The sequence below is a fragment of the Oncorhynchus kisutch genome, linkage group LG6 (genome assembly GCF_002021735.2).
Source record: "Oncorhynchus kisutch isolate 150728-3 linkage group LG6, Okis_V2, whole genome shotgun sequence".
Lineage (NCBI taxonomy): Eukaryota > Metazoa > Chordata > Actinopteri > Salmoniformes > Salmonidae > Oncorhynchus > Oncorhynchus kisutch.
Window position 1 is genome coordinate 9,745,950 of NC_034179.2, and position 20,373 is coordinate 9,766,322.

Consider the following 20,373-nt stretch of genomic DNA (forward strand, 5'->3'; position numbering starts at 1 on the left):
ACACCCTCCAGGACAGACAGATCTGACACCCTCCTGGACAGACAGATCTGACACCCTCCTGGACAGACAGATCTGACACCCTCCTGGACAGACAGATCTGACAACCTCCAGGACAGACAGATTTGACATCCTCCAGGACAGACAGATTTGACACCTTCCTGGACAGACAGATCTGACACACTCCAGGACAGACAGATCTGACACCCTCCTGGACAGACAGATCTGACACCCTCCTGGACAGACAGATCTGACACCCTCCAGGACAGACAGATTTGACACCCTCCAGGACAGACAGATTTGACACCCTCCTGGACAGACAGATCTGACACCCTCCTGGACAGACAGATCTGACACCCTCCTGGACAGACAGATCAGACACCCTCCAGGACAGACAGATCTGACACCCTCCTGGACAGACAGATCTGACAACCTCCAGGACAGACAGATTTGACATCCTCCAGGACAGACAGATTTGACACCTTCCTGGACAGACAGATCTGACACACTCCAGGACAGACAGATCTGACACCCTCCTGGACAGACAGATCTGACACCCTCCTGGACAGACAGATCTGACACCCTCCAGGACAGACAGATTTGACACCCTCCAGGACAGACAGATTTGACACCCTCCTGGACAGACAGATCTGACACCCTCCTGGACAGACAGATCTGACACCCTCCTGGACAGACAGATCAGACACCCTCCAGGACAGACAGATCGGACACCCTCCTGGACAGACAGATCTGACACCCTCCTGGACAGACAGATCTGACACCCTCCTGGACAGACAGATCTGACACCCTCCTCCAGGACAGACATATCTGACACCCTCCTGGACAGACAGATCTGACACCCTCCTGAACAGACAGATCTGACACCCTCCTCCAGGACAGACAGATCTGACACCCTCCTGGACAGACAGATCTGACACCCTCCTGGATAGACAGATCTGACACCCTCCTGGACACACAGATCTGACACCCTCCTGGACAGACAGATCTGACACCCTCCTGGACAGACAGATCTGTAGTGCTGAGCGATTAACCAAAATATATTGTTGTTGTTGGTTATTAAACAACGAATTGACCGACGTTGGTTAAATTACTGGAATTCCATTTCGTAAATTTTTTTTGTGAGCCCAATCATTCACAAGATAAATCTGAAAAATCAAGTCAAGAATTATGTGGAATGCTGGGCTGAAGGGGTGTAGTTTTCATTAAGTAAATATACAACCTTGTTCAGCGCAGAAACTTGATAATTAACTACAATGACCATAATCCATTGTGCCAGTTTTCTCCGGCTCAGAGACAAATCAGCGAGGAAGATAGTGAACGAAGCGAGAGGTTTCATTCTCGCCAAAAATCTGTCCAAATTAACGCAATGCTTTTCTATGGACTTATTTTGGATCTAAGCTTGCCGCCTGCCTTCCCGTCTTTGGGACAACTCCTATTGTTAGGGTGGAGACACGAGCATCTCGTCATTAAATACGGATACACTTTTACACCTGCTACGTTAGATACACACAGACTCCATGAGGGAGGAATGTACACAACACAATGACGGGAGAGAGGGACAGAGGCAGTTCGAGGAAGTATACCTTATCTATTTTGAAGAACTAGAAAAGGTATGTTGTCAGATAGCTCTGCAGCATACCGAGGTAGGCTAGCTAAATAGGATGACTACAGACAGTATAGTATGGGGAGCACATAACGTTAGATGGTCTGGCTGGCTGTTACTGTCGGAGCAGAGATGAGATGACTTTAAGGAATGAAGTATAATAAAGTCATCAAATAAAAAATAACTAATAAAAACACAACTGAAATAATTTACTAGTTTATAGTGATTTCTATTGATTTCTACCCAACGTGGACCTGACCGAGACAATGGAATATTTTCACTGTTTTGGCAATTGAATGTTCATTATTTTTGTCTTTGGAATTTCCATAAAAAAATGTCTAAAATCAATGTAACGTCATTATTTCATAATGCATTTAATGCAAAAAATTTATAAATCGAAATCGAAAATCGTCATAATTTTTTAATAATCGAACCGAAACCAAACAGACCTAAAAAAAAGCATTAATCGCTCAGCAATTACAAATCTCACACCCTCACCGACAGACAGATCTCACATCCTCCCAGACAGACAGATCTCACACCCTCCTGGACAGACAGATCTGACACCATCTCGGATTGACAGCGACATGCACTGCCTTCCATTTATTAATAACATAAAACTATCAAAGTTACAAATGTAAACAATTATTGTAAAGATATGTTATCAATGTAAAACATTTTATAAATTAAGTTAACTTGATGGAAAGAGAGAAGGAAAGAGCATACAGGCCATGCATCACCATGGCAGGCAGACAGACAGAAATACAGACAGACAGACCGACCATCAGACAAGGTGCTGTGAAGGAGGGCAAACACTATGAAGACAGTCACATACACATGGCACGGCACAGGCAGGCCATGACAGTGCACCAATCCCCACAGTAGAGTAGCAACACAAGGCATGGTCACGGTCTTACCGATGCGGTCCAGGCGGTCGATGGCTACGGTCTCGAAAGCGCGGCGCATCATAGGGTACTCTTCCAACACCTCGTTGAAGTGATCCACAGAGAGGGAGAAGAGACGGCAATAGGTGTCAGCGCGAACGCTCGCCGTGCGTCTTCCCTTCGTCAGCAGACAGATCTCTGCAGAAACAATACAACGACAGAAAACTCACAATCAGACTCTAGCTTTGTGATGTCACTGAAATAATGCCATATTTCATTTTTTTGTCATGACAGAAGGACACATTTCCACACACTTTCAAAAGCTCTCCAGTTTTATTTTGCAGGGAGGCCATGGGTCGGGTATCCTATATTTATCTCATTACTACTGGGTGTGAGTACACTCTTTCTAAGCACTTTCTGTTTCGGTCTCTATGCTGTCTAAGGCCTGATGGCCAAAGTGCGTACATCCATTGTCAGTAATACATTATTTACGAGTGTTGCAGATCTTTAACAGACACACAGGGAGGGAGGGAAGCAATGGAGTGAAAAATTACAGCCTTAACGAAGATCAGCTCAAACCCAATCTGAGGTGAAGAACCTCCAACATGGGACAAATGACCATATAAATGAAGAATGAAGTCCAAGGTACAGCGGGTTCTAATGCACACAGCCTTCATCACTGCATTGTCACTAGAGCAGTGTCAATTCATCACGTTGTCACTTTGAGCTAATGATTCTGAAATGTCAGTGTATGTCCAGGCCCGGGCTGCTGCTGCTGCTACTGCTGCTGTCTAGATTAGGCATGTACAGTACAGAGAGTCAACTGTATAGACACAGTGATTCAAATCTAACACAGAGAACGGCCCCTGTGAACTTTGATTGTCTTTTGAAGATGATTTCTTTGTTGAGCCGACGTCCTGACATCTCAACGATCATATTGCCTTTTAAAGTCTATCACCGTGCACAGGTATAGATAACCTGTGTTGGATTGACTCCCAGCCTGTATGTATCAAGTGTAGTTCCTATACTTCAGCTTCATATTAAAGTGGTAGAAGACCCTCTACTGATGCCTTGTTCCTGGCCCTTATCTCAGACCTTCAGATGGTATGTATAATATGTTAGCCACTGGGAAATGATGTGCTAGTTCTGTAATTACTGGACTCTGCCCTTGGACATGTTACCTCTCAAATTAGACACAACTCTTGTATCTAATTCAGTCAACGTAAAGATTTCCCCCTGCTGCAAACTGCTGTGGGGTCAATCATCCTAATAGACCTATCAGAAAGACAGCCCCTGAGAAAGTAAACCCATCTTGTGCCCAGTGGCTAGCTGATGCTAGTATATGAAAGCATTCATATTTATTGCTAGTGTGTAGACAAACATGTCCCAAATACAGCAATATCTTCTTCAAAACAATAAGTCATATAAGTCACAGTGAAAGGGACATGAATTCTTGGACGTTTGTTTGAGGACAATGCCCTTGACATTCACAGCCTAGATGTCTACTGTGAAAAGCGTTAGCTGCTATAGAGCTGCCTGCCATAGCCTGCAGGATGTGAAAACAGGACTCCCAAACTGTGAGTGTGAACAAGGTGTTAGTGCTGTTATAATAGAAAAAGCTCCTCATAAGTGCGATCTCTGTTGGCACAGAGAGAATCCATGTGGTGCTATGAACAGAGGCTTCAACACTGAGCATCCTATTTGCTATATAGTGCCCCTTAGGGCTCTGATCAAAAGTAGTGCACTATATAGGAAATAGGATGCCATTTGGGACACAAAACCATACCCCCTCAGTCTCTATAATCGCTTCACACTAAAAATAATGAGCTAGCTTAAAGAAATACACTCAACAGGGAGAGAGAGCAAAGAGAGAGACAGCAGAGAGAGAGCAGAGAGAGAGCAAAGAGAGAGAGCAGAGAGAGAGCAAAGAGAGAGAGCAGAGAGAGAGAGCAGAGAGAGAGAGCAAAGAGAGAGAGAGCAGAGAGAGAGAGCAGAGAGAGAGCAAAGAGCTAGAGAGCAAAGAGAGAGAGAGCAGAGAGAGATAGAGCAGAGAGAGAGCAGAGAGAGAGCAAAGAGAGATAGAGCAAAGAGAGAGAGAGCAGAGAGAGAGCAAAGAGAGAGAGACAGCAGAGAGAGAGCAGAGATAGAGCAAAGAGAGAGAGCAGAGTTAGAGCAGAGAGACAGCAGAGAGCTAGAGAGCAAAAAGAGAGACAGCAGAGAGAGAGCAGAGAGAGAGAGAGCAGAGAGAGATAGCAGAGAGAGAGAGCAGAGAGAGAGAGCAGAGAGAGATAGCAGAGAGAGAGAGCAAAGAGAGAGAGAGCAGAGAGTTGGAAATACATTGCAGCAGAGAGCAGAGAGCGAGAGAGCAGAGAGAGATAGCAGAGAGAGAGCAGAGAGAGAGAGCAGAGAGAGATAGCAGAGAGAGATAGCAGAGAGAGAGAGAGAGCAGAGAGAGAGAGCAAAGAGAGAGAGAGCAGAGAGTTGGAAATACATTGCAGCAGAGAGCAGAGAGAGAGAGAGCAGAGAGAGATAGCAGAGAGAGAGAGCAGAGAGAGCAGAGAGAGATAGCAGAGAGAGATAGCAGAGAGAGAGAGAGCAGAGAGAGAGAGCAAAGAGAGAGAGAGCAGAGAGTTGGAAATACATTGCAGCAGAGAGCAGAGAGAGATAGCAGAGAGAGAGAGAGCAGAGAGAGATAGCAGAGAGAGAGCAGAGAGAGAGAGCAGAGAGAGATAGCAGAGAGAGAGAGCAGAGAGAGAGAGCAAAGAGAGAGAGAACAGAGAGTTGGAAATACATTGCAGCAGAGAGCAGAGAGAGATAGCAGAGAGAGAGAGAGAGCAGAGAGAGATAGCAGAGAGAGAGAGCAGAGAGAGATAGCAGAGAGAGAGATAGCAGAGAGAGAGAGAGCAGAGAGAGAGAGCAGAGAGAGATAGCAGAGAGAGATAGCAGAGAGAGAGCAGAGAGAGAGCAGAGAGAGATAGCAGAGAGAGATAGCAGAGAGAGAGAGAGCAGAGAGAGATAGCAGAGAGAGAGAGCAGAGAGAGATAGCAGAGAGAGAGAGCAGAGAGAGATAACAGAGAGAGAGAGCAGAGAGAGAGAGCAAAGAGAGAGCAGAGAGAGAGAGAGAGAGAGGGGAGAGCAGAGAGAGCAGAGAGAGAGAGAGAGAGAGAGAGAGAGAGCAGAGAGAGCAGAGAGAGCAGAGAGAGAGAGGGAGAGAGAGAGAGAGAGAGAGAGGGAGAGCAGAGAGAGCAGAGAGAGCAGAGAGAGAGAGGGAGAGAGAGCAGAGAGAGCAGAGAGAGAGAGGGAGAGAGAGCAGAGAGAGCAGAGAGAGCAGAGGGAGAGAGAGCAGAGAGAGCAGAGAGAGCAGAGAGAGAGAGGGAGAGAGAGCAGAGAGTTGGAAATACATTGCAGCAGAGAGCAGAGAGAGAGTTGGTTTCATCTGGAGTTAATTGCATTATTTGACAGGTGGCAACCCAGAGGAAAGGAGGAAGGTTAGTAGTTAGATGCCTGAGTTGGCGAGAAATTAGAAGGTGTTTCTGTCACTCTCACAAATTAGCGGACGATCAGTTAGCTTAGCTCTCCTGTCCTCCGGGTGCTTCCCAAATAGCACCCTACTACCTATACAGTACAATACTTTTGACAAGGGCCCATAGGGTTCAGGTCAAAAGTATTGCACTAGGAATAGGGTGCCATTTGGGACTCAGATTCTCTCTCCTTCAGGGCGGACAGTGTGGGAACAGAGCCAGGGCACCCAGCACTGTAGAGTCGTTATCTGGACTACAAGCTGATCTGGGTTTACATACTATTAGAAATCATGTCAAATACGTTATCTAAGCTTGATTGAGCTTGACTGGCACAATGGAACTAATAGAATAGTCACAAGGAGTGTAAAACTACAAATCACGCCCATTTGGCACTCCTGTTAGGCTAGAGCAAACGCTCAACAGATCTGAAAGGTTTCAAATAGTATCTGAGCCCAGATCAGGTTGGGAACGGGGTATAGCCACCCAGCCTTGAGGCGTAGACATCTGGACAACCAGGCTTGGAAGTGTGAGACCTGGGAGAGTGTGATTAGCACACTAACTCTAGCTAGTTTGTCGGCAGGACAGAGTGATTAGTACGCTAACTCTAGCTAGTTTGTCGCTAGTTTGTCAGTATGACAGAGAGATTAGCATGCTAACTCTAGCTAGTTTGTCGGTGTGACAGTGTGATTTGCACGCTAACTCTAGCTAGTTTTTCGATACAACAGAGTGATTAGCATGCTAACTCTAGCTAGTTTGTCGGTACAACAGTGTGATTAGCATGCTAACTCTAGCTAGTTTGTCGGTACAACAGAGTGATTAGCATGCTAACTCTAGCTAGTTTGTCAGTACGACAGAAAGTCAGACTCAGGAGTGATTAGCATAGCGTTCCTGGTTAGTATTCCATATTAGTGTTGGTTAGATTTACTTTTAGCATGCTAATACTATCCAGTAGCATTGGGCGTAGCTAGCCGGCTTGCATCAGTGTTATTGTCAGGTCCTCTGTCTGTCTTTGGCTAGATCTGGGGCTATGTTATGCTGCTGATAATGTGGTTCAGTGGAGGGGAAGTAGGGAGGTTTCTGACTGGACCAGCTGCTCTCAAGTCAGCTCCCTACCTAATGCCAAACTTATGCAACAACCAACAGAGAGGGGGGGGGTATCACTACCCACCAGATGGGCAGCAGGCCGGAGCAGGTGGCTGGCATCAGCATAGCGTGGCAAAATGACGGGCTACATATACACACACTCACACACACCATTCATGCTGCCTCAAAATGAGTGGAGGCTCTGTTTCATTTCAATTTGATTTCTATTCCCGTTTGGGGCTTACAGTGCACACCACCATCACACTCAGCATGATGCAACTAAACACAATTCACTGGTGACAGGAAATAACCCTAGGAAATGTCCCAAATAGCACCCTATTCCCTATATTAGTCTAGGTCAAAAGTAGTACACTGCATAGGGAATAGGGTTATTTAGGGCTCTGGTCAAAAGTAGTGCACTATATAGGGAATAGGGTTCTTTAGGGCTCTGGTCAAAAGTAGTACACTATATAGGGAATAGGGTTCTTTAGGGCTCTGGTCAAAAGTAGTGCACTATATAGGGAATAGGGTTCTTTAGGGCTGTGGTCAAAAGTAGCGCACTATATAAGGAAGAGGGTACCATTTGGGATACATACATAGTGTGCAGAGCAGGACAATTATAATATACACAAAACAACCCCTAGAAGGAGCCTCTAACTGTCCCTTCGCTGTGACCCGTTTGAATTACAGCCTTCATTTGCCCCCTGGTTCACCTTCCAAAGTCACTGGTCTCTAGGCTGCCACGAGTCTTGCTCATAAAAAGCACAGGCCCTCTCACTGCAACTACTTCTACTATTCGTTTCTGTCACCTGGCTGCCCTGCCAACTGCTATAAGACAATTGTTGTGTAGAATAGAATAAAATAGAATAGATACTTTATTGTCCATTTGGTTCGAATGGAAATGTGGCTTTCACCTTTTCCCCACAGGTGTGTATGAGCTACCTGAGAGGACCAGAAAATCGTAAAATACTGTACCTGTGAAATGGTCTCTGTAAAATACTGTAGAGTACCTGTGAAATGGTCTCTATAAAATACTGTATAGTACCTGTGAAATGGTCTCTGTAAAATACTGTAGAGTGTACCTGTGAAATGGTCTCTGTAAAATACTGTAGAGTACCTGTGAAATGGTCTCTATAAAATACTGTATAGTACCTGTGAAATGGTCTCTGTAAAATACTGTAGAGTGTACCTGTGAAATGGTCTCTGTAAAATACTGTAGAGTACCTGTGAAATGGTCTCTATAAAATACTGTAGAGTATACCTGTGAAATGGTCTCTATAAAATATTGTAGAGTATACCTGTGAAATGGTCTATAAAATACTGTAGAGTACCTGTGAAATGGTCTCTGTAAAATACTGTAGAGTACCTGTGAAATGGTCTCTATAAAATACTGTAGAGTATACCTGTGAAATGGTCTCTATAAAATATTGTAGAGTATACCTGTGAAATGGTCTATAAAATACTGTAGAGTACCTGTGAAATGGTCTATAAAATACTGTAGAGTACCTGTGAAATGGTCTCTGTAAAATACTGTAGAGTACCTGTGAAATGGTCTCTATAAAATACTGTAGAGTGTACCTGCATAATCGTCTATAAAATATGGGGGCGTTCAAAGTAGGCAATCAGAGCTGAATGACACATTAGTGAATATTAGGCAGTCACAACAAAACTATATAACGTCGGACAGCTTCTTTAAATCATTCATTTGGAACTTATTTTTTATAAGATGTCTTTAATAAATCTTAACAGAGTTACCTGAACAAGTTTGTGCAGTCACAATTATATACCCCCTGCGGCTTGATCTGACAGAGATACACAGTGTGTCGTTAATCACTATTGACCAACTGCTGTTAAATTTAATTACAGTGGAAGTCATTCATTATACCCTCCAATAGGAACCCATCTTAAGTTTCTAGTCACTCCCCTTGGTCCACTGTGTCCAGATCAGATGCAGCCCTGTCCACTAGAGTTGGAGTTAACCCTACTGTCTACAGTGTTGCTTTGACATAAAGGCTAAACAAAATCTGGGAAGTCATACTAGTGGATGAATCATTTGATTACAATATAGTACATTTGCTTATCTAACATGCATCAAAAGCAAGGTATGATACAGTTTTTTGATTGCTTGGCTGTAGTTACCTGTTTTTAATTCAATTAATCGTTTGGGCTAAAGGACCAACGGTCTTAAATAATTGGACGTGAGGTTGTTCAGACAGATGGGGAGTTTGAATGAAAAAATACTCCACTGATTTGTTATTTGATTTACTGCTTTCCCCCCCCAGACAGGCCATATCTATCTGGAGGATTGCATGAGGCATGCAAACCACACAGCCGGAAGATATTCTTAGAATCCTAAATCGTCTTTCCGTGGGAGGGGGTGAACTTGGATTAAATGAAAAATGTAACATCACATCCCTTTTCTAAGAATAGTTCAAACCTGCTTCTCTCTCTCTCTCATGACATAAATGTGGCAATGTAAACACTTGCCTTTAAATAAAAAATTCAATGGCAAAATATTTGATAGTTTTGTATAACGTGCTAGGGAGATGGGGGGATTTCTTCCTCAATTATGCAAAAGGATCATTCTCAGTTGGCTGCTGCTGCAGAGCCCGAACGCAGAGCAGATAGCCATGCGACCTTTGTTTGTCCTCTGGGTGCTCTGAGCCCTGATCCTGAGCTTGGCTTGTCTCCCCTTCAACTCCCTCTACCCCGCCTTCCACCACCCCATCCAGATGAATGTTATATCATTGGAGAAGCTAACTCCCATCCCCCCCCAAAACATTCATCTACATCGGCAATGATGGGACTTGACAAACATTGAAAGCAGAGGAACTGAAACTGGAGAGATACTGCTGACTGAGTGTTGCATTCATATTCACTGTATACCCAGTGCTTAATATGTGTAAAAACAGGATACATCTAAATGGATGGGAGTGGGTCTGAGTATGCATTTAAAGGGGTTTGTCAGGGTTGGTTTAAGAAATGCTCTCTTTTCATGTTTAAGCTTGGTACCTGTTTACACACTTTTGATCCCTATGGCTAACCTTACACTTTGGCTCTGTTGGACAAATATCCATCTCCAATAGAGAAAAGGTACTGCAGGTAACACACACACACACACACAGTCTTTATTTCCCCTACGTACCTCCAAAGTAAGATCCATCCGTCAGCTTCATCTCTTTGTTAAGCTTGGTGATGACACTGGCCACACCATGTTGGATGAAGTACATCTTCTTGCCCACGGTGCCCTCCCTGATGATGTAATCATTGGGCTGGAACACCTCGAACTTCAGCTTGCTCAACATGCCCGTCACGAAGTTGGGGTCTGCGTTGGCGAACAGTGGCATGGTAGCCACCAGCTTCCGACAGTTGAAGTTCACAATTTCCTGGGTAAAAAAAAAGATAGTTTTAGATGAATTGTTCATAATAAATATTGTGAAAACTATAACAAAGGCGTTTGACCAAAGTGTCCCTTTCTCTGATGGATATGAACGGTATCTGTCAAATAGGGCAAATGATTTTCCTTTCTTGACCCCCTGCGAGTCCTTCTTGATTACATATAGCTGCTGTCAGGCTCGAACACCAGGACAAATAAGAGTGGTGATAACGGAAAGCATTGGCGAGTTCTCCAATTACTTTTTGTTATTAGTTATGTCAAATGCAATTTGTTATAATACTCTAATGGGACACGTCCAAGTTCAATATGCAATCTCAATATTCATCATGTCTCTGCATTGGAATGGATGTAATATCTACAAAAACACTTTTCATCCCTCTTTGGGGTAACTTTTGGTGCTATTGTCTTTGATGATGATCATGACCTTAGTCTCTTCAGAAACAACAGGAGATTGTTTGTCATTCAGGGTTTGTTTGAGAATGGCTCTTCCAATGTTTCAGTTTGGTGCTTGTCTAAAGTATAAGGAAAATGGTACTCTAGAAAATGTGCAGAAACTTGTCTCTGATGATGATCTTGCCCTCAGCAGGAGATTGTTTCCTATATGGGGGTCTGTTAGTGTTTACTGAGCAGTGCCTGCCTGCCTCTCCTCCTCTGTCTCTGTTGCCTTGCAGACAGACTGACAGACAGAGCTTGGCCTTCACTGTTCCACTAACTGCTTACTCACTTCCTGTGAGAGATGATGACTCTCCAATGGGAGCATCTGAGCCAAGGATACATCAGCCAATCTCCTGTTCGGCTGAGTTTTGTGCTGTTAGCTCAGTACTGAGTCAACAGCAGCAGTGGGTTCTGACCTCAATCATGCACAACGATTAATGAATTAGATGCTCAGTATTCAGCCCGGCTTGGCCAGGATGGAGCCCCACTAGGGAAACAATCTTTAGACTTTATCTATTTAAAGCAGCAAACCTGTCCCATGGCAGCAGTGCCTGGCAGTATAAATAGCTGCCTAGCTGCAATGAAATGATGTCCGACCAGCTGCAGAAATTGTCAAGATGAAACTTTAACTGTTTTCTCACCATAGGATGAACATCATCATCATCACCCCCCCACACTCTTCCCTGATACACTGCCTACAGAAAGGATTCATACCCCATGACTTATTCCCACTGCTGGCTGGCTTCTGAAGCTTAGCAGGGTTGGTCCTGGTCAGTCCCTGGATGGGAGACCAAATGCTGCTGGAAGTGGTGTTGAAGGGCCAGAGGAGGCACCCTTTCCTCTGGTCTAAAATATATCCCAAATGCCCCAGGGCAGTGATTGGGGACATTGGGTGCCATCTTTCGGATGGGACATTAAATGGGTGTCCTGACTCTCTGTGGTCACTAAAGATTCCATGGCACTAATCGTAAGAATAGGGGTGCTAACCCCAGTGTCCTGGCTAAATTCCCAATCTGGTCCTCATACCATCATGGTCACCTAATCAACCCCAGTTTACAATTTACTCATTCATCCCCCCTCCTCTCCCCTGTAACTATTCCCCAGGTCGTTGCTGTAAGTGAGAATGTGTTCTCAGTCAGCTTACCTAGTAACATAAGGGTTCAATAAAATACATTTCCAAATTTTGTTGTGTTACAGCCTGAATTCAAAATGGCTGAAATGGTTTTTTTTCTATACCCATCTACACACCATACCCCATAATGACAAAGTGAAAACATGTTTTTAGATATGTCAGCACATTTTGCCTGTGCTTAGCTCCATTCCATTTGTTTTTTAAAATCCTGAAACACTCCCCAGACCTTAACGATTACAAGCATACCCATAACATGATGCAGCCACCAGTATGCTTGAAAATATGTATTGAATTTGCCCCAAACATAACATTTTGTATTCAAGACAAAAAGTGAGTTGCTTTTTGAAATTCACCGCTCGACTGAGGGACCTTGCAGATATTTTGTATGTGTGGGGTACAGAGATGAGGTAGTCATTCAACAATCATGTTAAACACTATTATTGCACACAGAGTGAGTCCATGCAACTTAATATGTGACTTGTTGAGCGAACGTTTAGTCCTGAACTTAATTAGGCTTGCCATAGCAAAGAGGTTGAATAGTTGTTGACTTGAGACATTTCAGCTTTTCATTTATAATTAATTTGTAAAAGTTCAGAAAAACATAATTCTACTGACATTATGGGGTATTGTGTGTAGGCCAGTGACACAAAATCTAAATTGTATCCATTTTAAATGAAGGTTGTAACACAACAAAATTTGGAAAAGTTCAAGGGGTATGAATACTTTCTGAAGGCTCTGTATGTCTGGTTGTCTCTGTGGTGCTGTGTGCTTCCTGCTGTGATATACTGAGCTGAGATGAACCTATCTGAGCTGAGATGAGATTAACATAGCTGAGTTGAGATTAATTTAACTGACCTGGGTTTAGCTGAGATGAACCTATCTGAGCTGAGCTGAGATTAACGTAGCTGAGCTGAGATTAATTTAACTGACCTGGGCTTAGCTGAGATGAACCTATCTGAGCTGAGCTGAGCTGAGATTAACATAGCTAAACTAAATTTACCTGAGCTGAGATTAATCTATCTGAGCTGAGATTAATTTAACTGAGCTGAATTTAGCTGAGCTGAGCTGAACATAGCTGAGCTGAAATTAAACTAGCTGAGCTAAATTTAGCTGAGCTAAAATGAGCCTGGCTGAGCTGAGATGAGATGAACCCAGCTGAGCTGAGCTGTGATTAACCGAGCTGAGCTGAATTTACCTGAGCTGAGATTAACCTAGCTGAGCTGAGTTGAGATTAATTTAACTGAGCTGAATTTAGCTGAGCTGAGATGAGCTGAGATGAACCCAGCTGAGCTGAGCTGGGATGAACCTAGCTGAGCTGAGATGTGATTAACCAAGCTGAGCTGAATTTACCTGAGCTGAGATTAACCTATTTGAGCTGAGCAGAGATTAATTTAACTGAGCTGAATTTAGCTGAGATGAGATGAACATAGCTGTGCTGAGATTGACCTACCTGAGCTGAATTTAGCTGAGCTAACATGAGCTGAGCTGAGATGAACCCAGCTGAGCTGATCTTAACCTAGCTGAGCTGAGATTAACCTATCTGAGCTGAGCTGTACTATGCTCTGCTCTCCTGGGATGGGATGAAATATGCATTCCTGTCCAGTTCAGTGCTCTGTGGATCTGTCTTGTTCTCAGTATTGTGGGCAAGACTGGGTTATCTGGGCTTCGCTTTACTGTGCTGTACAGACCTATGCTTGTGCTCTACTGTGTAAATGCTGCCATGTGCTCTACTGTGTTAATGCTGCCATGTGCTCTACTGTGTTAATGCTGTCATGTGCTCTACTGTGTTAATGCTGTCATGTGCTCTACTGTGTTAATGCTGCCATGTGCTCTACTGTGTTAATGCTGTCATGTGCTCTACTGTGTTAATGCTGTCATGTGCTCTACTGTGTTAATGCTGCCATGTGCTCTACTGTGTTAATGCTGCCATGTGCTCTACTGTGTTAATGCTGCCATGTGCTCTACTGTGTTAATGCTGTCATGTGCTCTACTGTGTTAATGCTGTCATGTGCTCTACTGTGTTAATGCTGTCATGTGCTCTACTGTGTTAATGCTGTCATGTGCTCTACTGTGTTAATGCTGTCATGTGCTCTACTGTGTTAATGCTGTCATGTGCTCTACTGTGTTAATGCTGCCATGTGCTCTACTGTGTTAATGCTGCCATGTGCTCTACTGTGTTAATGCTGCCATGTGCTCTACTGTGTTAATGCTGTCATGTGCTCTACTGTGTTAATGCTGCCATGTGCTCTACTGTGTTAATGCTGCCATGTGCTCTACTGTGTTAATGCTGTCATGTGCTCTACTGTGTTAATGCTGCCATGTGCTCTACTGTGTTAATGCTGTCATGTGCTCTAATGTTCTGTGTAGATATATGGTTCCTGTGCTGTGATCTACAATACTGTGTAGATCTACCCTTTTCTGTGCTGAGCCAGGCAATACTGTGCTCCAATATGTCTCATTCTGGTTGGTGACTTAATGGGGTTACATGAGAGACATAGGCAATTACATCCCTCCTCTTCTCTTCTCCCTCTGTCCCCTCTCCTCCCTCCTCTATCCCTCATTTCCACCTCTCTCCTCCTCTCCAATCCCCCATCTCTGCATCATTAGGCTACATGAGAGCCCTTATCTGCTCATACAGAGAGGGCAGCCAACTATGAAGCAGGTAGAGGGTTGACACAAAGAACAAAGAGAGCCTTATAAATTGGTCACTGAATTTAAGAAACTAAAACGTATCTTGCCTTTTTTTTTTTTTACTGTGACTATCTGGCTGTATCTGATGTGACGTCATGTAGTGTCTGTCTATTGGTTGGCTTGACGTCTTAACGGCCTCTCTATTGTCAAAGCTCTGGGAACACCTCATGTGTCTGTCTATTGGTTGGCTTGACGTCTTAACGGCCTCTCTATTGTCAAAGCCCTGGGAACACCTCATGTGTCTGTCTATTGGTTGGCTTGACGTCTTAACGGCCTCTCTATTGTCAAAGCCCTGGGAACACCTCATGTGTCTGTCTATTGGTTGGCTTGACGTCTTAACGGCCTCTCTATTGTCAAAGCCCTGGGAACACCTCATGTGTCTGTCTATTGGTTGGCTTGACGTCTTAACGGCCTCTCTATTGTCAAAGCTCTGGGAACACCTCATGTGTCTGTCTATTGGTTGGCTTGACGTCTTAACGGCCTCTCTATTGTCAAAGCTCTGGGAACACCTCATGTGTCTGTCTATTGGTTGGCTTGACGTCTTAACGGCCTCTCTATTGTCAAAGCCCTGGGAACACCTCATGTGTCTGTCTATTGGTTGGCTTGACGTCTTAACGGCCTCTCTATTGTCAAAGCCCTGGGAACACCTCATGTGTCTGTCTATTGGTTGGCTTGACGTCTTAACGGCCTCTCTATTGTCAAAGCCCTGGGAACACCTCATGTGTCTGTCTATTGGTTGGCTTGACGTCTTAACGGCCTCTCTATTGTCAAAGCTCTGGGAACACCTCATGTGTCTGTCTATTGGTTGGCTTGACGTCTTAACGGCCTCTCTATTGTCAAAGCCCTGGGAACACCTCATGTGTCTGTCTATTGGTTGGCTTGACGTCTTAACGGCCTCTCTATTGTCAAAGCCCTGGGAACACCTCATGTGTCTGTCTATTGGTTGGCTTGACGTCTTAACGGCCTCTCTATTGTCAAAGCTCTGGGAACACCTCATGTGTCTGTCTATTGGTTGGCTTGACGTCTTAACGGCCTCTCTATTGTCAAAGCTCTGGGAACACCTCATGTGTCTGTCTATTGGTTGGCTTGACGTCTTAACAGCCTCTCTATTGTCAAAGCCCTGGGAACACCTCATGTGTCTGTCTATTGGTTGGCTTGACGTCTTAACAGCCTCTCTATTGTCAAAGCTCTGGGAACACCTCATGTGTCTGTCTATTGGTTGGCTTGACGTCTTAACGGCCTCTCTATTGTCAAAGCCCTGGGAACACCTCATGTGTCTGTCTATTGGTTGGCTTGACGTCTTAACGGCCTCTCTATTGTCAAAGCTCTGGGAACACCTCATGTGTCTGTCTATTGGTTGGCTTGACGTCTTAACGGCCTCTCTATTGTCAAAGCTCTGGGAACACCTCATGTGTCTGTCTATTGGTTGGCTTGACGTCTTAACAGCCTCTCTATTGTCAAAGCCCTGGGAACACCTCATGTGTCTGTCTATTGGTTGGCTTGACGTCTTAACGGCCTCTCTATTGTCAAAGCCCTGGGAACACCTCATGTGTCTGTCTATTGGTTGGCTTGACGTCTTAACGGCCTCTCTATTGTCAAAGCCCTGGGAACACCTCATGTGTCTGTCTATTGGTTGGCTTGACGTCTTAACGGCCTCTCTATTGTCAAAGCTCTGGGAACACCTCATGTGTCTGTCTATTGGCTGGGTTAACGTCTTAACGGCCTCTCTATTGTCAAAGCTCTGGGAACACCTCATGTGTCTGTCTATTGGTTGGCTTGACGTCTTAACGGCCTCTCTATTGTCAAAGCTCTGGGAACACCTCATGTGTCTGTCTATTGGTTGGCTTGACGTCTTAACGGCCTCTCTATTGTCAAAGCTCTGGGAACACCTCATGTGTCTGTCTATTGGTTGGCTTGACGTCTTAACAGCCTCTCTATTGTCAAAGCTCTGGGAACACCTCATGTGTCTGTCTATTGGTTGGCTTGACGTCTTAACAGCCTCTCTATTGTCAAAGCCCTGGGAACACCTCATGTGTCTGTCTATTGGTTGGCTTGACGTCTTAACGGCCTCTCTATTGTCAAAGCTCTGGGAACACCTCATGTGTCTGTCTATTGGTTGGCTTGACGTCTTAACAGCCTCTCTATTGTCAAAGCCCTGGGAACACCTCATGTGTCTGTCTATTGGTTGGCTTGACGTCTTAACGGCCTCTCTATTGTCAAAGCCCTGGGAACACCTCATGTGTCTGTCTATTGGTTGGCTTGACGTCTTAACGGCCTCTCTATTGTCAAAGCCCTGGGAACACCTCATGTGTCTGTCTATTGGTTGGCTTGACGTCTTAACGGCCTCTCTATTGTCAAAGCTCTGGGAACACCTCATGTGTCTGTCTATTGGCTGGGTTAACGTCTTAACGGCCTCTCTATTGTCAAAGCTCTGGGAACACCTCATGTGTCTGTCTATTGGTTGGCTTGACGTCTTAACGGCCTCTCTATTGTCAAAGCTCTGGGAACACCTCATGTGTCTGTCTATTGGTTGGCTTGACGTCTTAACGGCCTCTCTATTGTCAAAGCTCTGGGAACACCTCATGTGTCTGTCTATTGGTTGGCTTGACGTCTTAACAGCCTCTCTATTGTCAAAGCTCTGGGAACACCTCATGTGTCTGTCTATTGGTTGGCTTGACGTCTTAACAGCCTCTCTATTGTCAAAGCCCTGGGAACACCTCATGTGTCTGTCTATTGGTTGGCTTGACGTCTTAACGGCCTCTCTATTGTCAAAGCCCTGGGAACACCTCATGTGTCTGTCTATTGGTTGGCTTGACGTCTTAACGGCCTCTCTATTGTCAAAGCCCTGGGAACACCTCATGTGTCTGTCTATTGGTTGGCTTGACGTCTTAACGGCCTCTCTATTGTCAAAGCTCTGGGAACACCTCATGTGTCTGTCTATTGGTTGGCTTGACGTCTTAACGGCCTCTCTATTGTCAAAGCCCTGGGAACACCTCATGTGTCTGTCTATTGGTTGGCTTGACGTCTTAACGGCCTCTCTATTGTCAAAGCCCTGGGAACACCTCATGTGTCTGTCTATTGGTTGGGTTAACGTCTTAACGGCCTCTCTATTGTCAAAGCTCTGGGAACACCTCATGTGTCTGTCTATTGGCTGGGTTAACGTCTTAACGGCCTCTCTATTGTCAAAGCTCTGGGAACACCTCATGTGTCTGTCTATTGGTTGGCTTGACGTCTTAACGGCCTCTCTATTGTCAAAGCCCTGGGAACACCTCATGTGTCTGTCTATTGGTTGGGTTAACGTCTTAACGGCCTCTCTATTGTCAAAGCCCTGGGAACACCTCATGTGTCTGTCTATTGGTTGGGTTAACGTCTTAACGGCCTCTCTATTGTCAAAGCCCTGGGAACACCTCATGTGTCTGTCTATTGGTTGGCTTGACGTCTTAACGGGTCTAAACACTAATCAGATGAAATTGTCATCTCACTTCCTGATCTCTCTTGTTTCACACCTGTGCATTGCGTGCTTGAGCAACTGACTGTCTTCACGCCAATTAAATTAATTTATCTGTTTAGCTTGTGTTCCACCAGCTGTAGTGAATCAATTTGTGCAGTGTGTCTATTACATTTGTAATAAAGCACATGAGACATGTTTTACAGACACCCTTTTCAATAATCATCCATTGTTGATAAATTCACCCAGTCAATAGACCAGTATGATATATAAAGTATAAACACTGGTATATCATAAATGTAAAATAACATTAATTAGTGATAAAACAACTCAGCGCTCCATGTTTAAGCAATTAGAGATGCTTAGAGATGATATATTAAGAAAGGTTGCCTTCCTCTGTTGCAGAATTAATTACTTTTTACTTTTGTTTGTTATTCATATTTTTATTCATTTTTGTTTCCACCTAAACTGCATTGTTGGTTAGGGGCTCGTCAGTAAGCGTTTCACTGTAAGGTCTACTACACCTGAAGTATTTAGCACATGTGACTAATACGATTTGATTAGCATGAAACCCTGTGACAAACGGCCATTTATACAAAGCCATAGTGTCCCAAATGGCACCCTATTCCCTTTAGAGTGCACTACTTTTGACCAGGATCCCATATGGCTCTGGTCAAAAGCAGTGCACTATTTAGGTAATAGGGTGCCCATTTGGGACACTGAAGAGTAAAATAGACAACACCAGGCGTCATCCTCCTTACCTCTTTGAGCGGGTCGTTGAGCTCACTCAGGATATTGTCCTCGTCAAAGATCTTGCCCTGATAACGATGCTCATAGTAATCATGAATCTTCTGCCGCATGTCTGCAGGTAGCTTGTGGAACGACATGTACTGCTCCACTTGTTTATACTGTAAAGATGGAGAGAAGAGATCATGTCAACAAACCAAATGAACAGAAAATAGAAAATATCCGACAAAACAAAGGCTGTCACGTTGACTTCAAAAACATAGCGCCCGAAAGCAATTGGAGGTAAAATAACATTCAAAGGAAGGTTTTAGCAAACATTACAGGCAATGTGGTATGTTGTAATAGGAACCAAGGACATTCACAACATACTGAACATTCATAACATACTGAACATTCACAACATACTGAACATTCATAACATACTGAACATTCACAACATTCACAACATACGGAACATTCATAACATACTGAACATTCACAACATTCACAACATACTGAACATTCATAACATACTGAACATTCACAACATACACAACATACTGAACATTAACAACATACTGAACATTCATATCATACTGAACATTCACAACATACACAACATACTGAACATTAACAACATACTGAACATTCATATCATACTGAACATTCACAACGTACTGAACATTCACAACATACTGAACATTCACAACATTCACAACATACTGAACATTCATAACATACTGAACATTCACAACATACTGAACATTCATAACATACTGAACATTCATAACATACTGAACATTCACAACATACACAACATACTGAACATTAACAACATACTGAACATTCATATCATACTGAACATTCACAACATACACAACATACTGAACATTCACAACATACTGAACATTCATAACATACTGAACATTCACAACATACTGAACATTCATAACATACTGAACATTCACAACATTCACAACATACTGAACATTCATAACATACTGAACATTCACAACATTCACAACATACTGAACATTCATAACATACTGAACATTCACAACATACACAACATACTGAACATTAACAACATACTGAACATTCATATCATACTGAACATTCACAACATACACAACATACTGAACATTAACAACATACTGAACATTCATATCATACTGAACATTCACAACGTACTGAACATTCACAACATACTGAACATTCACAACATTCACAACATACTGAACATTCATAACATACTGAACATTCACAACATACTGAACATTCACAACATACTGAACATTCATAACATACTGCACATTCATAACATACTGAACATTCACAACATACACAACATACTGAACATTAACAACATACTGAACATTCATATCATACTGAACATTCACAACATACACAACATACTGAACATTAACAACATACT

General features: G+C 43.7%; 1 protein-coding gene across 1 annotated transcript in view; it reads right to left on the reverse strand.

Moving 5' to 3' along the window:
- hcn1 (hyperpolarization activated cyclic nucleotide-gated potassium channel 1) overlaps window positions 1-20,373 on the reverse strand; it is a 157,841-nt gene that overhangs the window by 15,560 nt on the left and 121,908 nt on the right. The window contains exons 5-7 of the mRNA XM_020486876.2: window positions 18,974-19,120; window positions 10,255-10,495; window positions 2,539-2,703 (exon numbers count right to left, since the gene is read on the reverse strand). Coding sequence (XP_020342465.2) covers window positions 2,539-2,703; window positions 10,255-10,495; window positions 18,974-19,120 — 553 coding nt within the window. The remainder of the gene's footprint in view (window positions 1-2,538; window positions 2,704-10,254; window positions 10,496-18,973; window positions 19,121-20,373) is intronic.